The sequence below is a fragment of the Schistocerca cancellata genome, chromosome 6, assembly GCF_023864275.1.
Source record: "Schistocerca cancellata isolate TAMUIC-IGC-003103 chromosome 6, iqSchCanc2.1, whole genome shotgun sequence".
In the NCBI taxonomy this organism is placed as follows: domain Eukaryota; kingdom Metazoa; phylum Arthropoda; class Insecta; order Orthoptera; family Acrididae; genus Schistocerca; species Schistocerca cancellata.
Window position 1 is genome coordinate 395,238,915 of NC_064631.1, and position 18,368 is coordinate 395,257,282.

Genomic DNA, 18,368 nt, shown 5'->3' on the forward strand with positions numbered 1-18,368 from the left:
GTGAGTGATGGGAAAATATAAAGCACAAATCAATATGAAACGCCCTTCGTATTACGCGTGAGGAGAAAAAATTATCTCGTATCGCCAGATACTTTTTCATTTCCTTCCTTTCCTTGCTGAAAACATTCTGTGTATCATAATTAATACTGAAAACTGAAACAGGTGAAGGTATACACCAAGAGAAGCAAAAACATTTCGGTAACATGGATGAGCAAAAGAGCTTTTTGCAAAGAAATTGCCTCTGTGTAGTTATGTGTCGCCACTGACTGCTCTGTGAAACATTGTCCTGGTTAGTGCAAATGTATTTTAAATGAGACTTTTCGATTAAGTCTGTTCGTAATTCCATTCTAAGACGGCGAGGTCTTTCGAGATGTAGAAAAGCCTCCAACTTTCTGTCAAAGATATCATTCCAGCCTGCACCTAAATTGGTTTAAGGAAAAAACTGAAAAGCTAAATCTCACGTGGAGATTCGAATCGTGTTGCTTTCAAATGCGAGCCTTGTGCCTTAAACGACTGTGCCGTCTCGGTCGATAATTTCATTCTAGGCCGCCTGAAATAGATTCGAGTGAGTGCAGCGTAATGATGAAAAAAGGTTTAAGTAAAGGAAGATTCCATTTTACTTCAATTTTGTTGATGATTACAATCTCGTTTCCGAGTAACGGGACCTAACAAGAGCGACGCACACCCCGCCGTAGACGGGTTCTCACTTTCACGGTCTGGCAGTACCGCGCGCCTTGAATTTACGGGCGCGTACTGCCCTCACAACCAAAGTCTGCGTCACAAAGCAATCTTGGATAATTTGTTTTCTCTGCAAACATCGCACAACGTAGCTTTCAGTGTTGTTCAAGAGCGCCGGCGCCAACAAAACCTTGCACTACTGTGTTGTGCCGTAGAACCCGCCACACACACATACACACCGGCTTTCTTTACGGCGCGGAAGGGGCCAGCTAGGGAGAGCAGTAATTCTGCCAAAGGTATCACGGGCCCCGTGCTTGCTAGCCGGCCTGACAGCTGAGGCGCGGCAAAACAGGCAGCCCGTGCAGCGTCAACACGGCGCCCCGAAGCCGCCGCGGTGGCGGCGGGTAAATATTTGGGCCCCGCCGGGCGGCCACTGACGGCTTGGCTCGCCCCATTACGTTTATTGCGTCCTCTTATCGAAGTAATCAGTACTCACGCAATTGCTCGCGCCGGCGAATTAACAACTTGTTTCCTGCACGGAGCTGCAGGGTTTCTCGTGTCCCTCGAGAGATTTGTCGCAGCTACTAAAATGACTCGGAGGAACCGAATTCGTGTATATTTTATGTCTCCCAGTAAACAAGCTGTACCTCGGCGAAGCGAGGGGTTTGCCTGGGGGAACAACGGAACGTTTTTCAACTACAAGGTTTGGACCGTCCCCTTTCAACAATTGTACAAGACTATGCTTAAACTGACACACAATATTTTTAGCGCAACGCAATCTGACTATCAAAGATCCCTGCAAAAGAATGGCCCTGAGTAACATTAAACTATACCTTTCAGAAATCACTTACCTCACAAAAATCTTAATTACTCGAACTACTGCAATACAGCGAGCGCCACTACTGCCAGCTAAATAAAAGATTCAAACTACGGAAGGCACTAACTACTGATAGGGATAGTTAGCAAATGAAAGATATTAATAGAGAACAAACAATGTATTTACCTTAATAGTCATAATATATATAGCAGTTCATGACAAATTACAAAACTCCGCCATCTCTCTCCCCACATCCACCACTGCTGGCGGCTCACCTCTAACTGCCCAACGCTATGCGCTGTTAATATCCAGCTGCCCAACAATACAATGGCAGACAACAATGCAAACTAGCCACATACTGCACACAGCACAGCCAGTGATTTTCATACAGAGCGCTACGTGGCATTACCAATATAAAAATCTAAACAGCCTACTTACAAGGCAGTAGTTGCGAATGAGACAGGTTTGAAGCTTATCGCCCACGTTGGTCAATCTGTAAATTGAGGAGACAGTAACAAGCATGAAGGAGACATTTGGGAAAGGAGTTAATGAACAGGGAGAGGAACTAAATTTTTTGACGTTTCCCACTGACACTGTATATCTGTCAGAAATGCCAAAGGGCTTGGAATAGACACTGTCTAAGAAAGAGGCTATACTCTGAACAACAACAATAATAAAATAATCGAAATGGATTGCAGTTGCATTAAATAAGGAGTAACTGAGGGAGTTGCATTATAAAATGAGGCAGCAAAAGTAGTACCAGGTGAGTTTTAGTATTTGGCCAATAAGATAATGATGATGGCCGAAATAGGTAGGATATAAAAATCTGGCTGGCAATAACAGAAAAATTATTTCTGAATGAGGATAAATTTGTTAACATCGAATATAAATTTGTGTTAAAAATCTTTTTTGGATGTATTTGTCACGGTAGTCTTGTCTGGAAGTGTAATGTGGAAGATAGGCACGTCAGGAAAGAAGGAAATGGAAGCTTCTGAATGTGCTGTTATAAAATAACGCAGAAGTTTAAATAGATCGATCGAATTAGGAGGTACTGAATCGAACTGAGGAAAAAAATTGTGGTTGAACTTGACTAAAAGAATAAATAAGCTGATGGGGCACATTCTGGACATTAAGAAATCATCATTTAAGTAATGAAAGGAAGGTTTTTTTGGGGGGGTGGGGAGGGAAGGAGATTGTAGAGTGAGAACAGGCTGAATACAGTGAGCAGCTACAAGTGGGGTAAGCTGCGGTAGTTATGCACAGATGATATTACGTGTACTAATAGATTAGCGTGAAAAGCTGCATCAAAACCATCTTCAGATTAAAGAATACAACAACAACAAAATATCATTTTGAATTATTATTTATTTAAGATTTATTATATATTAGGAACACTGTATTCATGCAGGAAATATTATTTCACTTTGAAAACAATAATTCGCTATACTTTTGTACTTAAGCGAGAATTATGATCGCGTATTACATACTCGCCACCATAGCCGAGATTATAGCGCACGCCTGTGCGGTGTCGCTTATGTCGGAGTTACGCCAGTTCGAGTCCTGATGATGGATGAAAATTTCACTGCCAGAGTTTGGCCGACAAGGGGAGGAGAGGGGGTGGTGTAAAGTTCCTGATGACCATTCTTTACTCCAGCGTCCTGGGTTAAAAACCAAACCGATCTGGTGTGTCTCATGAAGTGTGAGCATGTGGCACTATTAATGGTGATACGTCCGTCGGCTGGGGATGTTAAGCTCGGCAGCAACCTAGTGTCTTTCGAGAGAAATTGGCAGAAGGTCTGACCCTCCCCGTTATCTCATCATCATCATCATCATATAACATAAACATAACATTACATTACTCGCGCTTTCATTACATTCACATACACTCTACAAATAAACATACAACATAACTTTCGCAAATCCGCAAGAAAAGGGGCAGAGGAAGAACACAGTTTCCCTTAGGCGGCTGAATCCTCCCCTTAGGATGGGATTGTAGAGCAACAATGCCACATGAAATTTATTTTAATTTACTACGTAGCCTACAAGGGAAACAGTTATCTCGCAAGCCACTGATGTTGCAAACGTTTTGAATATTAAGAACTACCGTTGCTTTCACATCACTTCTACTGAGTAGAATTCTTTGTTCAAGTTGTCGTTCTCCTTGTCCGCCCCATCCTCGAACGTGCACACACACACACACACACACACAGTTCTTTTATGTTTACTTTGCATTTACTTACTGTTTAGCATATACTCGTATATTTTCAATTATGTTGCGTCAAAGACAATATTTAGTCGGTGTTTGCACTTCACTAAACTAATATTCGTTTTGTGAATAAAAACCGCGTTTTTCTTGTTGCAATGTTTTTTCCCGTTTTCTTTTTTCCAGACGCGTTTCGCCTTTTTAGTTTGAGGCATCTTCAACGGAATCTAAAATGATACAGATTTGTTTTGATATGCGATATTTGTAGATTGCAAAATATTTCATGCTTGTTTCTACGGAAATAAGTGATTACTTACTGTTATTCGAGTTTTGGCTGGCATCTGTGCTTCCTCTCATCTGGTCACATGCTACCATTTCACCTACAAAACATAAGCACATAGGAAAGATCATAAAGTAAAAAACATTAGCTAGGACTTCAAATCAATTTTCGGTTAAATCTCTACAACTAGCGACAGACAAATAATAGTACTCCACTGCAATTAGCGCAAAGAACATGAAAGTTGTGAGGAAGAAAGTTCGTAATGTGAATACGTGCTTACGTTTCGTAAGTGAAACTACAGTGCGACCTAACTCAAATACCACTTGTTTACGTAAAAAAAGAGACATGAACAAATACCGCATACCAAAACAAATCTGTATCATTCTAGATTCAACTGAAGACGAGTAAAACGGCGAAACGCTTCTGGAAAAAATAAAATACGTTACAACCAGAAAATGTAGTTGTTACTTACAATATTAATATTTCCGTGTTTGGTGCGCGTGGTGGCTACGCTAACAGACTTGTCACTAAGCTAAATAAACTGATTTTTTGGAACACCCACACTCTTGCGCTGTTGAAACTATGAGATCCTTTGTCGAAAAGCGAGAGTGCGGCAGTAGGTGACCCTCGAGTCCTACCGGCGTCGTTGCCCTCGCGTAATCTCGGACAGGCAGCGAATCTGGTTTGGAGCACGCAATGCGGGTGGGTAATGAGGCGCGAGCGTAGGCGCCGACACCTGGGGCCGGCGGCAGAGCTGAGCTGGGCTGGGCTGGGCGCGGACCTTGAGGCTCTCGCGGCGCGGCGCGGCGCCCGCATGGCAGGGCGAGGGCCGCGGACAGACGGGCCAGCTGCCGCGCCACCAGGGACCTCGACCTTACCACCTGCCGCCGCCGCCGCCGCAGCAGCAGCAACTGCAATCCCTGCCACTCCCTCGCCGCACACTCCCGGCTCATGGCTCGTGGCTGCGCTTAGGTTGTCACAACACGCCAGCTGCTTTTCTTATACGATCATTACTAACTGTTGTTGTTGTGGTGGTCTTCAGTCCGAAGGCTGATTCGATGCATATGGCCACACTAATCTATCATGCGTAGGCCTCTTCATCTACAAATAACTACTACAACCCACATCCTTTTGAACCTGCTTTCTGCGTTCACCTCTTCGTCTCCCTCCACAATTTTTACTCTCCACACTTTAAGGGCTATGGCATCCCTCAGCATTTAAGAAGGTAATTCATTGTTTGTAAGTTGAGGTATGCGATGGTACAGTAACCAGAAGAATGACACAAGGAGTCAGAAAGGGTGTCCTTTATCGCCGCACAACTTAACTTACGAACTCAAAATAAATAAATAAAACCGATGCGCTACGAGTAAATTATCCGAATAGGACGAAAACGAGAAATGCGGTGTACATGTGGAGACAGAAAAAAAACATTCCATTTTCAGAAAAACTAGATGATTTGCTCAAGAAAAGAGCCTGACAAAACTGAGCAAGTCAATAATGCGTTTGCTCATCTCTGTCCCTTATGCAACCAATTATACTATTGGGCTTGACATTGATTGATGGGTGTCCCTCTGAGGGATATCGTGCCACATTCTGTACAACTGGCGCATTAGCCAGTCAAATCCCGATCTGGTTGGAGGGCCCTGTCCATAATGCTCCAAACGTTTTCAATCGGGGAGAGTTCCGGCTACCTTTCTGGGCAAGGTAGGGTGTGGCGAGCTCTAAGACAAGCAGCACAAATTCTCCCCATGTGCAGACGGGCATGCATTATCTGATTGAAATGTAAGCCCAGGATGGTCTGCCACGAAGGGCAAGAGAACGTGGCATATAATATCGTCGCTATGCTGTAAGGGTGCCGCAACCGAGACGAACAGTTTTCAGTTCACTCCTTTTCACAGATGACGAGGCTATATCCGCGGATACGGAAGACAACCGTTAAGGAGCATTTTGGTCCTTACACATACTGTCAAAACAATGTAATCTAACCATATCCGGTAAGAAAACAAAAGTTATGACTTGTTGTTGAGAAGAACATCTTTGAGCTAACATCTTAATGGAGAATAACACATTGGAACAGTTTTATGTATTCAGCTGCCTGGGCTGATATATTTCTTAGGCTTACGATACTAATCCTGAAAATAAACTACAAAGGTACTTACATATGTTAGGTACGATTAAGAGGAGGCACCTGAATAAAACCAGGAAAGAGACAGCGCTTAAATTTTATAATACTATGACCGTACCTTTACTGCTCCATGGATCCGAAGAATGGACGTCAGCGAAGATACACTTATAGAGAACTAAAGCTGCAGAAATGATACTGTTAAGAGCTTTTGCAGAATACAGATTACATGATAGCAGCAAGAACAGTGAGCTCCATATTCTAGAAATAGTAGGTGCATTATCCTTAAAAAAAAATCTCTTTAAAAGCTTTTATTCTTATGTTTTCGTCTAGTCAGTCCTGAGGACTTACATCTGTTTCGCCATCCAAGTAGTGTTTTAACATTTTAAGGTAATTAACAAGACTAATCCCATCTACATCTCAGAAAAGATTGTGCACCGCGTTTTTGGCAGACGAAATCGACCTCGCTTTTTCTGTACAGGCACACAGACCTCCAGAGACTGCTTTTCCTGCTGTTTTGTGCCTGCCGTGAAGTAATGGGCCAGTGCCTCGTACATAGTAACGAGTGGACACACAAAGCCATATGGGTTCTTTTCAGAATGGTCTGCATATTGCTTATAAGTTTGTATTCATATCTACTTTTGACCTCTTTCCATAGAGCGTGGATCGCATTTTGAGGAAAGTACTTACGCAGTCAAATTTTCGTGTAATATTATTCTGTAGTCTTTCTTCTGAAGTGAATTTGATATCGCTTATTTCATAAACCTTAAACTGCCGCTCGTCCGTGACCATTTTTTACTCTTTCTCTACGTTTTTGTCAGCCGTTGAAGCTATGGGACATCTTTCACGTTCACTGGTGTCAATGCCTCACCGGTGTTGGGCAAATAAAATTTTTCTGCGCCATCTACTGTTCTTTTCTTTGTGTGTTTCCTTACGGAAGTGCTCCACCATAACACCAAGTTTTATAGTATTAAGGTCTGAAGAATCCGATATTGAGTTCCATAGCATTTGTATTCATTACTCATTTAAAAATGGCAACAAAACGGAATGGAACAAGCAGCTAGTTATTTTCTTCAACAAGCAAATTTTCTGTTGAGCTTATGCAACTAAGAACTGCAGTCTTTCTCGAATCTGTGCAAGTTGTTTTACTCGCTTCATCTATTGTAATAATTAACAAAATCATTCAGTCCTTTTATCAACAGATTAAATAGCATGGCACTCAGTTAATTTTAGGAATTGGACTGGGATCCTAGCACAAGCTAAGTGACTAACGCCAATAACTGCCTCGTAGCACACGCAGGATAAATTCCTCACTTGTATTCGATCACAGTAAATAAGATACAGGTTAATGTACTTTTACAAGTCAAAGAAACAGCACATTACATGAAGGCGTTGTTTATTGTTGTACAAAATGTTTTACAGTGCACATCGATATGTATTTTTTGTGACCAGTAGTTGGCACAGTTTGAGCCTAAATCCTCTCAAAATTTGATTTCATGTTAGTTTTCTGAAACTACATTATTCAGAGAACTGTTTACTGCTCGTCTAAGAGTGGTAAATCTTTACTCCACTTGCCAAGCTGATTGATAATACTGCAGACAGCGCACAAACCACGTTAGCTGGAAACGAAAAAAAGGCTTTTCAAATATTGCAGTTCATACGAAAGTTTACTTCCACCAATTCTCTAAACCCGAGATCTTAAAGTTTGTCAGCATCACTCAGATGTATCCGTCCACAGCTACCCGACGGCTCGGGTTCCCGATTGCTGATAGTGGCACACATTATTGGCGGAAGACTTTGAGTGAATGAAATACGATGCAGTTTCGGGGTTCCTTGTATACCCTTTCGGTCGTCCGGAACGGACCGCGAAACAGAATACTCCCCACTAACGCGCTGGAGCTGTTACCTCAGTGTTAAAAAAGTATCCTCTCTGCATATCAGATTATTAATATTTTCTTCTGCTGCGGTCGTATCGCCTCTGTAATTTCTATACTTGAAGAAGTTTTACCTATAATTTTAGTTTTATAGCTTTAATTATGCTTTCAATGGAGTCTTGTGTGGGCTGAACTGTCTCGTTTGCTTCTACTGTACGTTAGTAAAATTCAGTAAATGCAGTGTGATGTGATACACCGTCATTACTTCTTATGGAGAATAAAGTGTACCTACTAAGGTTTTCTGTTTTTTAGTTCATAATTCACATTTCTTTCAAAATCTCAAAAAGTGTTTGCAATTAAGTCCGCTATAATTTCTACATCTTAGTTTTACATAAACACACATATATTCTCCAAATTCCAGCTCCTTATCTATTTCTCTTGCGGCCTGTAAAAATTATGAATAATAGCAGGAACTGTGGGAACTACTTAGGCCCATAGATTTTTACTCAGACACTGTATTTCATACGTCTACATCATTCTCCACTATTCCATGAACCAATTACAAAAATTATAACACTATTTAAATTCTATTTTACGCAGTTTGCGAAATGCTTAAGGAGCTCTCTGTTGGACTTTGAGACTTAGAGGACAGAGTAGGGTAAGTCCCACTCCCTCCCTGTAGCTCGTCGCTGTTACTACGCAGCAAACGTGCTTCCTTCCACACAGACGGTGTAAAGGCTAGCGACAGACGGGAGGCCGTCTCTTTAGTGGCGCCCTCACTATACGCTCTTATAACTTTTACTCAGCCTCCATAACCACCTCCTATACAGAGAGGGACTTTCCACCAGTTTTTCACTTCCTTACGCATAAATTTTGTAGGTGCTTTTTAATGAATCTTAAAACGTCAGTGTTGTACCTTAAACTGTTGTTTGTTGACACAGCTTGGTTTTAAAGTTTATTATTTTTCAGAACCCTCATCTCTTATTTCATTTAAGAGCGCTAATAACCCGGACTTTTAATGCTATCAGACTGTAATGATCATGATCCTCATATCATCATCATCATCCTATGCATGAATCAATAATTAGTACCAACACCTTCTCATACAAATGCTGAGATGACAAAAGTCTTATCGGACCTCTTTTTGCCCTGCGCAGTGCAGCAACTGGACATAGCATGGACTCAACAAGTCGTTAGAAGTCACCTGCAGAAACAATGAGCCACGCTGCCTCTATAGCAGCTGCCATAATTGCGAAAGTGTGGCTGGTGCAGTATTTTGTGCACGAATTCACTTCTTGGTTATATCCCGTAAAAGTTCGATGGGATTCACGTTAGGCGATCTGGCTGGACAAATCATTTGTTCGAACTGTCCAGAATGTTCTTCAAACCAATCACAAACAATTCTTGCCCGGTGACATAGCGCATTGTCATCCATAAAAATTCCATCGTTGTTTGGGAACATCAAGTTCCTGAACGGCTGCAAATGGTGTCCAAGTGGCCGAACGTAACCATTTCCAGACAATGATCGATTAATTTGGACAAAAGGACTCAGTACATTCCATATAGACACAGCCCATATGGAGCCACCGTCAGCCTGTATTGTGCTTTGTTGAAAACTTCGGTCTACGGCTTTTTGGGGTCTGCGCCACACTCGAATCCTACCATCAGCTCTCACCAACAGAAATCGGAACTCATCCCTATAGGCCACGGTTTTTCAGTCGTCTATGGCCTAACCGATACGGTCACGAGGACTGGAGAGGCGCTGCAGGCGATGCTGCTAGCAAGGGCATTCGTGTCGGTCGTCTGCTGCCATAGCCCAGTAAAGCCAAATTTCGTCCCACATTTTCTTCTGTGGTTATTTCACTCAGTATTGCTTGTCTGTTAGCACTGACAACGCTACCAAAAGCCGCTACCTTCGGTCGTTGGCCACTGCGCTGTCGGTGGTGAGAGGTAATGACCGAAATTTTGTATTCTCGGCGCACTCTTTACACTGTGGATCACGAAATATTGGATTCCCTCATGATTTTCGAATTGGAATGTCCCATGCGTCTAGCTCCAATTACCATTCTGCTGGTAATTCCCGTCGTGCCATCATAATCACATCGGATAGCTTTTCACATAAATCACCTGAGTACAATTGACAGCTCCGCCAGTACACTGCCTTAGTGTACACGATTCTACCGCCATCTGTATATGTACATGTCGCTGTGTACAGCACACACAAAAGTATTTGTCACTACTGTGAACAATGCAAAAAAAATACACACAAATTTGACAAGACGTTAATAATAAAACAGTAATATTAACGGCACAATGGGTCGGTGTTACAAGTTCTACGACAACTGGATAGCATGTGGAGACAATTTGTTACAGTGAAGAGCCAAAGGAAGTGTTACACCTGCCTAATATCGTATAGGGTCCGCGTGAGCACGCGGAAGTGCTGCAATACGACGTGGCAGGAACTTGACTAATGTCTGAAGTAGTGTTGGAGGGAACTGACACCATGAATCCTGCACGGCTGTCTATAAATCTGTAAAAGTGCTAGGGGGTGGAGATCTCTTCTGAACAGCACGTTGCAAGGCATCCCAGATACGCTCAATAATGTTCATGTCTGGGGAGTCTGGTGACCAGCGGTTGTGTTTAAACTCATAAGAATGTTCCTGGCGCCACCCTGTAGCAATTATTGACGTGTGGGGTGTCGCATTGTCCTGCTGTAAACGAATGGGGTGTCGCGCTGTCCTGCTGGAATTGTCCGACTCCGTCGGAATGCACAATGGACGTGAATGGATAAAGGTTATCAGACAGGATGCTTACGTACGTATCACGTGTCCGAGTCGTCTCTAGACATATCAGGGGTCCCAGATTACTCCAACTACACACTGCCCACACCGTTATAGAGCCTCCACCATATTGAACAGTACCCTGCAGGGTACACGGACTCGTGAGGTTGTCTCCATACCAGTACACGTCCATCCGTTCGATACAATCTGAAACGAGACTCGTCTGACCAGGCAACATGTTTCCAGTCATCAACAGTCCAATGTCGGTGTTGACGGGCCCAGGCGAGGCATAAATCTTCGTTGCACTTCTGCCACGTTGAACGATTATCTTTAGTCGTCGCTGGTCTCGTCCTTGCAGGATCTCTTTCCGGCCGCAGCGATGTCGGAGATTTCACATTTTACCGGATACCTAATATTCACGGTCCACGTGCGAAATGATCGTACGGGAAAATCCCCTCTTCATCGCTACCTCGGAGATGCTGTGTCCAATCGTCCTTGCGCCTACTATAACACCAAACTCACTCAAGCCTTGATAACCTGCCATTGAAACAGCAGTAACCAATCTAACAACTGCGCTGCTGCAGGATATATTGGGGCATCTAGGATTGCATGTCTGAGGATAGAAGTTCAAGCCATGCGGCTACGCCTTCAATAATAAAAATTGACATTAAAACAATGGCTTTTTGATTGTCTTGTTTTTTTCTTCTTTTAAATGAGTTAAAAAGACATTGGCTGGATGATAATATTTTTTATTTTTTATTTTATTTTTTTATGTTTTTAAATTTTTTAAAATTTTTTTCCATTCGCTCACACTTTCACACGATATATACATTGTACTCACTCATACATATTACAGTTAACACATTCTCACACTCATTCATTCACCATTTTTTTTATAAAATAATAAAATAAATAAATAAATAATAGATAAAGAAACTGCGCCAGACGCTTGTTGTCTTTTTTAGGCGTTGCCGACCGCAGCGCCGTGTTCTGCCTTTTTACATATCTCTGTATTTGCTTACGCATGCCTGTACCAGTTTCTTTGGCGCTTCAGTGTATACTCAAATTTCACTCTTTCTTGCAAATCAGATATCCGGCTGGCCAGCAACCTCTCGAGGTGGCTGCCATGTCCTCGAGTTCTGTTACTTGCTCTTTCCTGCTTTCTCTGCGCTGCCGGCTGAAGAAGCCCCGCCGCTGCTGTTTCTCACGGTGCTCGCCCGCCTCTGTTGCAGGGGAGAAGCCGCACAAGTGCGTCGTGTGCGGCAAGGCGTTCAGCCAATCGTCGAACCTCATCACGCACATGCGCAAGCACACCGGCTACAAGCCCTTCTCGTGCGGCCTGTGCGAGAAGGCGTTCCAGCGCAAGGTCGACCTCCGCCGGCATCGCGAGAGCCAGCACCCCAGCGCGCCGCTCACCTGAGGCCGCGGCGGCCGCCAGCCTCAGCCTCGGTCACACGTCCAAGTGCAGAACTCTTACCGAAGAGGATGGAGCTCACCTTCCAAAATTTGAGCCTGTACTCCCACTTGACTCCGCAGCTATACCGATAACAATTCGGAGGTGAACACACCCGTGACAGACGGCTCTGTCACATCAGAGACATCCTGTGATAATGCACAAGCTGACTACCATACCAAATAACTATGTTGCAAGAGCTGTATAGGCAGCTGGTGCAAAGAAGGAGAAGGAATTTTGTGGTGTAGCCATCATGAGTGACAACAGTGGGCATTTCCTTTCCTTTAATTTAATATTACCAGAACTAGTCTGTAAAGACAACTAATTTTGTGTTATCTCATATGTTTATGAGCTTTTGCTCTTGAAGTGTTTGGTCTGTGTCAGAATTGTTGAACACTCGTCGCTATTATGTGTATGTCCTACAGAAATGTTAAGATAAGAAGTGGTCGTCATTCGAGCCACACATGTCAGACTTCCCGTCGGGCTTTTAGTCACCGGAAATCGGCGACATAATACGTTGAAGACTTAATAAATTTATAATATGAGGTTTCGAGAGTATGTCACTACACAAGGAAACGACATTATACAGAGCGAGTCGTGAATGAGGAAAAATATTGCATGGACAGCATGCTGCTAAGAACAACAAGTACAGTATCTTATTTTTGTTTCTCCTAGAGTTACTGTTTACATAACAAAGAAAGAAGTTAACCATTTAAGAAGATTCTTCACACCCTAAAGATATGAACAAATTATTCTCTCACGATGTGTCACATCACGCACCGAGGTTCTGATCTGTATCATCCAACGTTAGGAAGATGAGGGGGAAAAAATTCGTTTCGTCGTACAGTACGATCAGACATGTGAAAACCTGTGAGCCATGCGTTGCCAGCAGTGCCAATAACTATTGTCTCGTGTCGCGTGAAGTTTCTGCTGTAAACGGAAAGAGCGGCAGACTACATTACAATCAAGTGTTGAATACAAAAAAATTTAAAAATTCCCATCTTATATCGTGTGTTGAGAAGCATTATCATTTAACGACATAGGAGCACTAGAAAAAGACTGCAGTGTGCGACTAAGTAGGGAATATTTGTCTTCACTTGTGACGTAATCTGTGCAGTGCTTTATAAAAGTGCTCTGAGTGTGACGATGATGTTACAGCACATACGTCACTAAACTACACGTTCATGGGAACAAATCTCTCTTAATTTTCTCGATTCCGTTGAGGATGGGCTGCTGGATCTGCAACTGAAAAGTCTTGAAATGTGGAAATGTCTTTCTTTACAGCAGCTACTTCTTTTTCTGTTTTTTAGTGCACAACCCTTATCAATTTAAAGTGCATACGCTGATGTATATGTTCACTAAAACCGAAAGAATACGTTGAAAACTCAACCACAGATAAGCTTCAGAGACACCTTCATTGGGATGTTGGGCGAATCATCTGCTCCTACAACGTACTTCAGCGTGATTTACCCTACTCTAATAATAATGTCCAGGCTGGAAACAAAGTCTTCTAATGCAAAGATAGCAGCACAGCTTCACAGACATTGTATTATGTCTGTAATATTCGAGCTGCAGTTACTTTTTCTATTTTTTTTTCATATAACTGTCATGAAAAAGAAATTTCTAATAATTCAAGGAAAAAATTAAATTTATCAATTTGCCACCTTTCACATTTTCAAGAACCATGTAAATAATATTGCAATATTACGTCCAACAATGTAGTCCCACATGGTACAGAGTTCCACCTCTAAAATACCCCAAAAACAACACTGTAGGCATTAAAAGAATACTGGCCATCTACAACGTCATTCTGTATTGAGATGATATGTTTCCGTAATTTATACATCAATTATCAACGCGAAAGGATGTTTCATCAAAACAGCATTACATTACAGTAAGATGAAAACATTATATGGCACAGTCATTTCTACGTGGAGACAGTATCTCTACAACAACTTGGTACTCAGGTTTGTTTCGTACAAACATAACCACTTTCAAACATTCCTTCATTGAGTCAATGGATATTTATTCTTGTACTGCTTCCGTGATTTTCATTAAATGCATATAGAACAAAATTAACATGTAAACCACGATAAACGTAGAACAACTCATAAAATTAAAACTATATACATAACGATAGAATCTAAGTCAAAATGACAAGAAGTTCTCTGAAGTGGTTGTAGGTTAATAAAAAATGTTCTTACAACGTATAAAACTAACAGCAGGTATCCGAAAAATATTTTATGGGCTCCGAGAAGTAAGCACGGACGTGAACACTACTACTAAACAATGTTATTCGCTGAAATGATAGTACGACCTCAACAATAATACCACTTAGGGATGGTTGGTAAATAGTTCGGTGAAGAAAGAGGAAAAATCGCCAAAGATATCTCTTGTTGCTGTCTCTTTCCTAGTTAGCTGAAAGAGTCGGTTGTTTTTGTGGCCTTATTCTATACTGCAACTCAACCCAAAGATTTTTTGATGTTTTATACTTAATTAGGTTAGATTCATCGCTTGTGATGATCGCATCCGTCCACTGTATGACTTCCGTCCTGTAAAAAAAAAAAAGTGTAAACAATACCAAAGTATCTGGGCCACTCTATTGGGACCAAAAATAAAAATATGCGACGTTGATTACTGTAGGCATAGCTTCTTAAAGCGTTGTAGCCGGATATCATTCAGCTGAAGCACTAACATAGCATAAAATGCTATTCTAAAATATATTTCGTATATTTCCCCTCAGATCAGAATAGTCATTCGATGTACACACAATTATTTTAATATTGTGTGTCTTTTAGAACATTGTTTCAAACTGAAGCAGTTGCTCATTCCAAGAACTGTTCTTTATTGTTCTAGTTACATACATTTTATTTGTATGCTTTATGTTGGTTTTCTAATTCGACGAATGACAATGTATCTTCGTCATAGTTTGCTAGTTTGGGTCCTATATAATTGATTGCTATATAGGAATGTTATAAAAGAAAGAGGTTGATGAAAGTTACTGATGGGCTTTGTAATTAAACGTGGTGCTCTTAGGAAGGCAGTTTGTCAGAGTGAAATATTCTTCCTAATTCTAGTCTTTAAATTGTGAATTGTTGATAAACGCAAAAGTGCTTAGTCATACCGACGCAAAACATTTAAAATGTTTCAAATGGTTGCCTGGCCGGACTGCTATGTGCCTGCCAGGTTTATAAATCATGTATACGATGTCCGCAAAACAATTATTCTATCTGTGAATGACATACCCAAGTTGACTCTCTTCTTTGTCTTTACTGAGCGAGTGCAAAATATATTTTATGTAAAAAGCGTTTTGTTCGAATAATGTACAGATGCACTGTATATAATACTACACAAGCACCTTTAATTGTAGGATGAGTACCTTCAGCATACCTCTGATGTAGGATTCGGGCTGAAGTTCCCATCTCGCTTGAAGACCTGCAGTTCTGATAGAATACTACACAAGCGTGATGGGAATTTCGGGCACTTCCACAGCTCAGCGTTTAAACACAGGTTGCAGCAATACAGATGCCATACGGCAACCGCAATTCAGTTCTCTTTTTTCATAAATAAAACCTGTCTCATGACTAATGTACCGTCCTACAAAAAAATTTACCATGTTCTTATGTTTAAGGAAAACCAAGTCATTGCTAAGACTTTCATAACAGCTAGCAACCAAAGAATCTTTGTATTTAGTTGTGGCATTCGGATTTACTTGTTTTTGGAAAATTTTTGTGTACAGTAGAATTTTTATTCATCATTCCTTACAAAATGAAGTACAGCGACTACTGATAATGTTTGCATATCTCTTATACAAGTTGTGATCAATAAAATTCCTATTTACAATAACTGTGTTCTTCAGTAGAAGATTTTTTTCTCCATTTCCTCGTTGCTCCTTCCCTCCTTCTGTCCCATCATCACCAAACCAGAAATCTTGGAAGAAAAGGAAAATGAAAATCATGATAATAAGAGAACATGTTTGTACTCAGTGAATTACTGCAGCAAATTCTACAGAACTAGAAGGATTCCTTCTTAATGGCGTCAATCAACGAAGCTTATTTAAAATTGTTCACTCACGATGCATTAGCTTACGATAAACATAGTCAAGTACTATGTGATTCCCATCTTTGCTTATTACGTAATGGTACATAGCTCAGCACAGTTTATGTAAATCAGAAATAAACGTGCAAGCGACTGTACTTCAGTGGTATTGCGAACAGACTAAAGTTCACAGTTTATGCAGAATATGACTAACACCAGACATCGTTCCCAGACTGATCACTTATATCGGTGTTACTTGTAGAGAGGTATCATGGTTGAATTACTGTTAGGGAATTCTGAAGTCCTTGAATCTACGCCACACTTTATGTAGAAGTTCTCGTACATACAAAAAAAAGCCAAAAGTATTCATTTGTAATATAAGTTGTGTTCAATTATATCGATAAAATAGAATGTGCTGTGAAATGTAACATGAAATGGAACAAAAGGAAAACGTCAGCCGTACAAAATCGTGCAAACATACAGATACAATAAAACAGACTGTAGAACTATATTCACAGAATCAAAAACCGGATTCAGTACGTTTTTGACCAACAGGAATTTCTATTCTGCCTAACTCTCCAAAGGAAAAAAAATCAAACAATGAAAAATCCAGGATGAAATCTAACAATATTATGAAAAGGATAGTTGATATTCACAATATAGCGGAGGTGCTGTGTCGCAGACAGGCACAACAAATGTCTGGAAGCGAGCTTTCGGGCAAGAAGGCCTTTGTCGGAAATAGACGAAACACACACACACACACACACACACACACACACACACACACACACACACACACACAGCCTCGCGGGGTAGCCGCATGGTCTAAGTTGCCTTGTCACGGTACGCGTGGCTCCCCCCGACGGAGGTTCGAGTCCTTCCTCGGGCATGTGTGTGTGTGTTGACCTTAGCGTAAGTTAGTGTAAGTTAGATTAAGTAGTGTGTAAGCTTAGGGATCGATGACCTCAGCAGTTTGGTCTCATAGGCTCTGACCACAAATTTCCAAATTTCCACACATACAAACACACACAGTCACACTGACACACACACGCACACACACACAAATGACCACAGTCTCCGGCAGCTGCCAATCTGGCTCCAGCTGCCAGAGGCTGTGGTCATCTCTGTGTGTGTGTGTGTGTCTTACTTTTGTATGTATGTATGTGTGTGTGTGTGTGTGTGTGTGTGTGTGCGTGTGTGTGTGTGTGTTTCCTGTATTTTATTTTCGACAAAGGTCTTGTTGACCGAAAGCTCACTTCCAGACATTTGGTGAACACTACTGACCATTAAAATTGCTAAACCACAAAGATGACGTGCTACAGACGCGAAATTTAACCGACAGGACGAAGATGCTGTGATATGCAAATGATTAGCTTTTCAGATCATTCACACAAGGTTGGCGCCGGTGGCGACACCTACAACGTGCTGACATGAGAAAGTTTCCAACCGATTTTTCACACACAAACAGCAGTTGACCGGCGTTGCCTGGTGAAACGTTGTTGTGATGCCTCGTGTAACGAGGATAAATGCGTACCATCACGTTTCCGGATTGTAGCCTATCGCGATTGCGGTTTATCGTATTGCGACATTGGTGCTCGCGTTGGTCGAGATCCAATTATTGTTAGCAGCATATGGATTCGGTGGGTTCAGGAGGGTAATACGGAACGCCGTGCTGGACCCCAACGGCCTCGTATCGTTAGTCTGCACGAACAGTTCGACGACGTTCGCAGGAGCATGGACTATCAACTTGGAGACCATGGCTGCGGTTACCCTTGACACTGCATCACAGACAGGAGCGCCTACGATGGTGTACTCAACGACGAACCTGGGTGCACGAATGACAAAACGTCATTTTTTCGGATGAATCCTGGTTCTGTTTACAGCATCATGATGGTCGCATCCGTGTTTGGCGACATCGCGGTGAACGCAAATTGGAAGCGTGTATTCGTCATCGCCATACTGGCGTATCACCCGGCGTGATGGTATGGGGTGCCATTGGTTACACGTCTCGGTCACCTCTTGTTCGCATTGACGGCACTTTGAACAGTGGACGTTACATTTCAGATGTGTTACGACCCGTGACTCTACCCTTCATTCGATCCCTGCGAAACCCTACCTTTCAG

General features: G+C 41.9%; 1 protein-coding gene across 1 annotated transcript in view; it reads left to right on the plus strand.

The window, feature by feature from the left end:
• The window catches only part of LOC126088345 (zinc finger protein GLI4-like), a 107,222-nt gene extending 95,028 nt beyond the window's left edge, over positions 1-12,194 (plus strand). Inside the window, exon 4 of the mRNA XM_049906481.1 lies at positions 11,987-12,194. Coding sequence (XP_049762438.1) covers positions 11,987-12,174 — 188 coding nt within the window. The 3' untranslated portion in view covers positions 12,175-12,194. The remainder of the gene's footprint in view (positions 1-11,986) is intronic.
• The last annotated feature ends 6,174 nt before the right edge of the window (positions 12,195-18,368 follow it).